The sequence below is a fragment of the Centruroides sculpturatus genome, unplaced genomic scaffold (genome assembly GCF_000671375.1).
Source record: "Centruroides sculpturatus isolate CEXI.00-Female unplaced genomic scaffold, Cexi_2.0 scaffold769, whole genome shotgun sequence".
Taxonomy (NCBI): domain Eukaryota; kingdom Metazoa; phylum Arthropoda; class Arachnida; order Scorpiones; family Buthidae; genus Centruroides; species Centruroides sculpturatus.
Window position 1 is genome coordinate 411,752 of NW_019384956.1, and position 8,709 is coordinate 420,460.

At 26.0% G+C, this 8,709-nt stretch overlaps 2 protein-coding genes across 3 annotated transcripts in view; one reads left to right on the forward strand and one right to left on the reverse strand.

Moving 5' to 3' along the window:
• Window positions 1-4,947, forward strand: part of LOC111632371 (E3 ubiquitin-protein ligase znrf2-like) — a 17,840-nt gene extending 12,893 nt beyond the window's left edge. Inside the window, exons 2-4 of one of the 2 annotated variants that reach the window (XM_023376784.1) lie at window positions 3,392-3,487; window positions 3,585-3,690; window positions 3,779-4,947. In XM_023376784.1, the coding sequence (XP_023232552.1) occupies window positions 3,392-3,487; window positions 3,585-3,690; window positions 3,779-3,791 (215 nt within the window). In that variant the 3' untranslated portion in view covers window positions 3,792-4,947. The remainder of the gene's footprint in view (window positions 1-3,391; window positions 3,488-3,584; window positions 3,691-3,778) is intronic. The other variant, XM_023376783.1, reaches the window with a different exon arrangement.
• A 12-nt stretch (window positions 4,948-4,959) lies between these two features.
• Window positions 4,960-8,456, reverse strand: LOC111632372 (docking protein 6-like). Its single transcript, XM_023376785.1, has 4 exons — window positions 8,314-8,456; window positions 6,719-6,908; window positions 6,480-6,633; window positions 4,960-6,404 (listed from the first exon to the last, which is right to left on the reverse strand). Exons 2-4 carry the CDS (start codon window positions 6,886-6,888, stop codon window positions 6,153-6,155), a joined length of 576 nt encoding a protein of 191 aa, XP_023232553.1. The 5' UTR covers window positions 6,889-6,908; window positions 8,314-8,456; the 3' UTR covers window positions 4,960-6,152.
• Window positions 8,457-8,709: the final 253 nt, after the last annotated feature.

Here is an 8,709-nt window from a genome sequence, read left to right on the forward strand (position 1 = left end):
GGAATCATTATTACTGTTTTAACAACATTGCCAGTTGTGAAAACTTTATTTCTTTTTTTAACAGTTAATTTAACATTATTTTCAGATATTAATTAATTATCACCACACTATTTGGAATCGGTTTTCAGATTTATTTGTCTCCATACCTTTGTTTTGAATTATCTATATTGTCTATTTTTGTTTTTATTATTTAATTTCAAGTTTTTCAGTACTCTCTTCTCTCTACATTTTTTTTTTTTTTCAAATATATCTTACCTTTTTTATTGGATCAATCCTCCTATTGTCCTATATGTCTAAGTCAGCTGTCTGCACTCCATTTTCTTTCCAATTACAGCCATTTTTGAACTCTTACTCAGTTCTAATTGTTTTTTCTCTTGTCAGACTAGACATCCATTTAGGAATTTATATCTCTATCACATTTAACCACAGTTTCCAATACTCTACACCCAGAGAGGAGAGGAAGGTGGAGATTTTTTCCTGAACTTGGAGAAATTTGGGGCCATAATAGTTGCTACCCCTATTAATTAATGTTATTTTCACTAACAAAAAATAAAAACTTTATGCATTTCATTAATAAGGACACATTTTGCATATTTCATTTGTTTAAAAAAAAAAAGTGGCAAAAGGGGCCATCTCTATCTCCAGACACAAGCACTTGACAGCTATCTGCATCTTACAGCATTACTTGATCTACAGAATCTTTTTAAATAAATGTATTTTAACTAAAATATATTTAAAGAATATTCCTCAAATCAAATTATTTCTTTAAAATTAATTTGATTTTAAATATCCATTAAATGAAATAATAATATAAAAAGTTTAGTTTTGCATTTTTTTTTAATATTAAAATGATAAAATAATGATATCATTTATATTTTTTATCATATCATGATATATAATTAATTCTTACACATTTATATTCAAAAGGTTAATTCTAATATGTATAGTTTGCTAATATCTATGCTACTCTATTTGTTCAGATTATTAGATGAAAGATAAATCAATAAACTTATCCAGCAAGTATCATTTTTCTTACAAAATTATGTATATAATAAAAGAATGTTATTTGTATAGATAGTTGGGAGTATATGAGACTTTTAAAATATTAATATAGTTAATTAAATATATAAATAGCCATAAGAAAACTATAATTTTGAATTATGCTACTATTAATTATTAGTTTTAAAAAATGAATATAATAGACAGTATTTAAAACAAAATAAAATCTATTAATATAAAATTCGTGTACTTGAAATAATAAGTTCAGAAACTTTCTAAACATTGAATTTTTGATTATTTAGTAAAATGATTCTTAAGATAAAAAAAAAAAGTTAAATTTCGCCACAGCATAAAACTAAAAGTAATATGGCAAACTTCCAGTGATATAATCATGACATGATATAATAAAATATTAATTTACATAATTTAGTCATTATATAACAGGTTCAATATGTTGCTATTTACATAATAAAAAAAATATATCCAGTATATTGTAATTATTCTTTAACTCAGAATATCTCGCTGCACACACAAAATTTTTTTATTGATTTGTTTTTAAAGTATTTTAATTTTGTCAATTATAAGCCGCTTTGTGTTAGATCCTCTTGCATTAAGAAGATTAATGTCATGCATCATTTATTCATATACTCCAAAAATGAATTCTGTATACTATCACTGTTATGTGCAGTGTTCTAATTGGAAAATTCCAATATAATTGGCAAAAGCAGTTATTGTTCTTTTGCTGCATTGACATGTCTGACAACACTCTCATTAGGGATTGTATTGTCTGACTGAAGATGAAGTTAATTATTAGGATAACAGTTTAATTAGTCTGAAGGGAGAGTAATCAGGTTAAATTCAATAATAATTGATACATTCAAAAAAAGCTTTTGAAAATATAATTAATTTTTAAAACTACTTAAAATATTTTGAATTTTTTTTATTCACTTTAGTAAATTTTTTTAAATTTAATTTTTTAAAATATATAATTTAATAATAATACTAAAATTAAACTTTTTAATAATTGTATATAATTTTTGTAATAATTAATAAATGTTTATGTATTTTACAAATTTTTCAGTAAATTTTTGTAAACTTTTAATATTAAATATATATCTTACTTATTAATGATTATAATTAATTTCATACTTCACTTTAATTAAATTATTGTAAGATAATTGAATAATCAATATTTCTTTTTAAGTAAGAGATCAAAACAAATTGCGCAATTACGAAATTTTTATTATATCTTGTATTTGTTCTGGAAATTTAATGAAAAATTAATTTTAATAAATGATTTTTCTTTTCTAATAAAATTTCTCATATTAAAAATATTTATTTTATTGATCTTAAAATCAATGTGTATTTTTATTACAGAATATAATATGCAAAAAATTTTATCTAATGATATCACTCTACAGTAATTACGTAAAAATGTGTGGGATGTGGGGAAAAAAATTAATTTTTTCCCCACGTCTGAATCATAATTTTGAATGTAAATTCAATTATTTTTTAGTTATGTCATAAATATAATTGTATCTAATCACACAAAATGTAAAAAAAAGCATGTAAACTAATGAGGGAACATTCAAACTAGTGCTACCCAAACTTATTTTTATCAGCAGGACAAATTGTGCATAGCTCATAAATAAGCCACAAACATATTTATATATTTGAAGAACATTAAGTCCTCATCTTTATTTGGATTCATTGGTTGCAATGCTTCAGCTTGGCAAAAACTCTTTTCTTTCTTTCTTCTCAAGAGTAACTGTTTGTTTGTTTTAAAAGATAAGGCTATATTGTACAATTTCAAAATAAAATATTTTTCAACTTTCAGAATGAATTAACTGCATTTCATGCAAGTTAAGGACTTGCTATCTTACAAAAAATACTTTATAAGTTGAGATACAGTGGCACCTGCAGATGATAAAAAAGGGGGCACAACCTACGAAAAAGGACCTCATACATACATATGTTATATAAAATATACAGTATAATTTAAAGTAAAATGAAACCTTAGAGCTATTCTGGGGTTTCTCTTTTCTTAAACCCAATGACAAAGGGTGACAATTTGCCCCAGTATACAGACACCCCTGATGAGACTTATCTGTAAAAGTATGTGAAGATTTATTTTTCTGACTTGATGTAACCAAGAGCTAGTTAGGCATATTAGAGAATTATGTAATTTTATAAAACTCTAGTCTAAATGATTTTTTTAAATCAAATGCCTCAAACATCTTTGTAGACTGGATCTAGTCTATAGACCAGAGTTCTGGCATTACTGTTTTAAACAATTTAATTAATTAATTATATATTTTTACTATAATTTTCTCTTGGAAATTAATTCTCTTAAATATTGATTGATCAAATATTATCTTAATAATCATTACAGGTATTAAATGCCCAGTTTGTTCCAAATTTGTTCTACCAGATGACGTAGAGTGCCATTTAGTCATGTGTCTCACTAAGCCAAGAATAATTTATAATGGTATATTTAAAATCACTTCAAATTTTATCTATTAATTATTCTTACCATGTTAATTCACATTATCAAATAATTTATTCCATATATTTTGATATTGCAGAGGATGTTTTAACAGAAGATAAAGGAGAATGTGTTATTTGCTTGGAAGAATTATTACAAGGGGATACAATTGCAAGATTACCCTGTCTTTGTATATATCATAAAACGTAAGTACTAATTGACAATGTAATTTCATAATTCTTAAGTATAAGTAACATTTTGAGACTTATTTTGTTATAATGAAAATAATTTTAGTAATTTTGGTTAATTCTGTAGTTGTATCGATGCTTGGTTTGAAGTCAATCGTTCCTGTCCGGAACATCCTCTCGACTGAACTACGACAATTTGGTTGTGATCACACAATCCTCATTTGCCTATATATTTAATGCATCGTTTAGTATCTATATCATCAAAGGACAACCTACATAAGATACAACACAATGGAACTCAAGAGTCATGCCATCTGATAACACCTAATAGTGTGTCAGTGTTCCCATCTTGTCAGCTGTGCCTTTTGCTACAATAATAATGCAGGATCGAGCAAAAAAAGCCACATTTTGTGATACATGATTCACCCACCACAGAGCAGGATCTAGTTTTTTATCAACAAATACAAAATGCCTTTTCCATATTGTTTTTATATACAAACATATATATATATGAAGAGAAAATGGGTTTTGTCAATTTTGTAGATTTAGTATAAAGCACTTACTTTAAAAAGAGAAAAAAAAAATCAAATTTTTTATAAAAATATTGCCTTTTATCTGTATCATCTAAAAGTAAAAATCTTCATTGAAAAAGACATATCGCTCATGATCTGCATAAAGTGCAAAATGGCATTAGCACAATTTGATTTGTAATAAGGTCTCAATGATAGGATCACGAATAAGATCTCAAAAGAATCAAGTATCCAGCGATATAACTTCAAATCAAAATTATGAATTAAATATATTTCTTTAAAAATCTCTGCATTAAAGAATTTGAGCAATGCAAATGTTGCATAATTGTATTTATATATAATTTGCACCAGTTCAGTGGCATATTACAAAAATAACTCAATCCTTTTGTGCCACAGACTAACTGTAAAAATTGTTAATCGACTATTTTTGTTTTTCACAAAACCCAATTACGTAAAAAGATGGGTCATAAGTGTTCTTGACAGTTTTTATTGCAATGAACTGTTGTTGCATAGCATTTTTATATGAGAAGTGTCAAGTCAAACTGTAGGGTGTTAATATCCGAAACTATCCCTGGCACAGATATTTTCCTCTGTGTGAATTTGTGACAGTTGGTAATAGCTGTTGAGTAAACTCTTTAAAATGTTACTCCTCTGTCAATATTGTCTGCTAATTCAAAGAACTGTACATACAGTTGAAATAACTTGCAAAGTTATAAAATAAAAACAAATATAAAGTAGACAAAAATTGTTCTATAAATTGTTATTTAAATATTTTATTCAAATGATTACATTTTAAGTTTTTATATATCTATCTTAAAGTTTACAATACTTAAAAATCTGAAATGTGATAAACAATTCTATGAAATGCAATGATATTCACGATTTTATATATATCTTTACAAAAACCACTCATCAGGGGTAGTAAACAGACACTAAAATTTGTCAATTGAAGATGACGATAATTCCATTTAACAAGAAATGCAAAACAATCTGATATTAACAAATTTGTCATATCACACACTATTAACTGAATTAGCTGTACATTTGCATTAAGGGATGTTTACTTTTATAAAAATTAATATAAAGAATGCCAAATTAAAAAGACAATTAGCAAAATAAAAATTTTTACAAATGCATTAAAGAATAATAATATCAATATCTATTTAGACATTCCAATTCAGGAATACTTGAAGGAGATATATGTATATATATATCTCAACAAGTGTTAAATATTTTGTCATAAAATTATCAGCTGCACATAGAATATTAAATAACAAATTAACACATCTGCCTACACATATTATCTAGCTAATTTTTATTATAAACTGCATTAAATAGAAAGTCAATCACAGCCATGCTATTCAAATTGCTATGACCTATACTTTCTTTTCATGGCCTTCATGAAATCATTTCTCTCAGTACACATTTACAAATGACAGTTATTAGATAAAATGTAGCAAATGTGTTAATTTTATCTATTAAACTCTATTTTTTTAAAATAATCCTTTAAAAAAATGATTGTCCTTCCAATAATGGAAATATAAATTCCTTTAAATAATATAAACTATTTTAAACAGCATCTAACATTCAATAAGACCTTTCTCAAAAAGCCTCTAATATACAAATTTAAAAACTGAAAGGAGTTCTACAACAAAAAATTTTAAAAACTATGGACGGAAGTAATCTTATGAATTTCAGTAATGTATATTCTTTTATAAACAGTGTGTATGTATGTATGTGTGTGTATGTATGTTAATATAACTTTGAATAATCATTTACATAAACAATAGTCTTTTAAAATTATCATGAGTCTGCCTTGAAAAATTTGACTTTTAAGTCAATAATATAAGTGTATCAATGTGACTTGTACTTTTTAAATGCAACTTCAATGCAGTTTGCTGTTTCCATATCTGTACAAATCTCTCTACTATCATTTCAAGATGTGATTTGTCACTGCTTTGAGGTGTATTGTAATAAATGAGAACGCAAGCTGCATTTTGATGATGGTGGTGGCACTTGTAAGTTCTTGCGAAACGCATCGTCTCCAGACTGTTGTTTGTTACCACCACTCGTACTCGGTTGTCCATCAACGGCAACTTGCCCACCATCTTGAAAATAATTTTGCAGTTCTAATGCACTGTTGTAAGAAGAAGTATCTTGAGAACTGGGAGCACTTTGAATAGATACTCTGTTTGAAGATTCCTGAGTTGAGAAAACAAAATTTATTTAGTATTAAGTTAAAACATACAATACTTTAATTTGATAGAACGTTTTTACCTGAGACTGCACTGCACCGTTTGCTCTGTCTTCACTTTTCCGTAACCGATGGTGAGCTTCGGCAATTGCCAGTGTTGCTTGGTGTACTTTGTGATATATTTTTTCTCCTTCTAATGTGTGAAATACAAACATTCCTTCACCAGTTGTACAGTGTCTAAAAGTTATTTTTTAAGAAAGATAATTACTGTGGATTAATTAAATTGTAAATTTATGTATTAAAATAAAAACGATTTACTAACCTGCCTGCTTCAAAAGTAAATTTTGTCGGATCACTGCCATACCTTCTAAGTGCAGTGAGTGGCCAAGCAACCAATTTCAACCTAGGATTACTAATGTCCCATAAATATATATTCTCATGAGTTACCTGCAGTAAGCATTCGCCAAATTCGTCTAACTTGGGTGTTGGCATGAGATAAACATGAAATTGTTCTAAGAGGAAAACAGATAAGATCAAAATAAAATAAATTTGAGCTTTTAGATACTTCAAAGATAAAACAAAGTTTTTATTAAAAGCATTTAAGAAAAAAATTCATCCTGAAGTATTGTAACTTTTCTTTACATTATATTATTATTAATAATTAAGAAATTTAATTAAATTTCTAACAGATCTAATCATATCTAAATTCAATATTTTCATCAAACTGACAAGATGACAATGAATGATGTGTAGATGAAATTGTTCAAAAAGTAAGCAGTGACATAAATGTCTATATTGGCAACTGAAAGTTTTTCATCTTCTATTATGACTACATATATTTCAGAAAAAAAAAGGAGAATATATAGATGTCATGTTAGATAGGTTACAGAGACTTCATTTGTGCATAAGTGAGTTCCAGTTGCAAGTTCAGTTTTTCAAATGAATATATATTAAAGTTTATCTCATATAAATTTAAATTGATGCAGTCATAATAAAAATATTTGTCTCTCCTTAAAATATAATCTGCAGTCTGTATGTAATCTTAATAACTTCTTACCTCCTTATCTATGGAAACTGTATAATAATTTAAAATATTTTACTTTGGGATTTGTTAAGCATTTATAACAAATTCCAATGTAAACATTACTGTATTAAGTTTATGATTATTGAAACTGACTAAAACATTTATATTTGAACACAAATTTTAAAATAATTATATAACATTTTAAGTTAGTATGGCCATTATTTCTTTCCATATGTAGTTTGCAATTTGATAAGATTTATTAATTTTAGTAATTCATCTGATGAACTAAATTAGAAATATTAAAATGATCAATACTTAAGCTGATTAAGTAGATAAAAATTTGACAAAATCAATTTGCATTTTATTTTAATTTTGCTGCTACTTTAAACACCTGTTAATCACAAGTCTTCAGAATTTAATATTTCTTCATATTTATTACAAGATAATTTCCAAACTATTTTAGAAATTTTCTGGCCCAAACAGCTTTTATGAATCATTAGTTTAAAAAATTTACAAAGTAATGACAGATACATGTTTTCTAATAATCACTTGAAATGTAAAGACATCATTTTGCAAGCAATAATATATTTCATTCGTGCCACATATGTAATTTTAATATGGAAATCCAGTCAACTACGAGAAATTTTATTGTCATCACATTAAATATTGTGTACAGAAAAATTTGGGATGTTTAAGTGCAGACAAAAATATTCTTTTATGTTTATATAATGTTTACACTGCCATTAAATTTTTTTTTCTTCTATAATTTTATACAATAGTCAATACTACTTGGAGATAAAAATAACAATTACTTTTGTTAATTATTATAGAAATTTAAAATATTTTACCTTGCTGAGATTTTTCTAATAGAATCAGTACAGTCAATTTTTTACCTTGTAACTCCTTTTGTATTCCTGGACTTAATACATCCGGTTCGCCAGTGGCCAAACCTGGCTGAGGTAAAAATGATTCTTGAACCAGTAATTTCACCCATGTATCTGCTTCAAGATCTGAATTTTAAAATAAGAAATTTTAGACATTAAAAAAAAAACAACAATCTAAATTTATGTAAAAAAACTGAAAATTTAATTTTTTTTAATATAATTAATATAGGTTTAATATGTTTAAAAAAAATGTAACTATTCAACTATTCATTTACGAAAAAGGAGAATGACATTATTATAGTTGCTGTAGGAATTCTGTAGATTTTAATACATTTCAAGTGATATTTTGAAATTTTCATATGCTAATTTCTCTTTTTATTACCTCATCAAATGCAATGGGTAAGA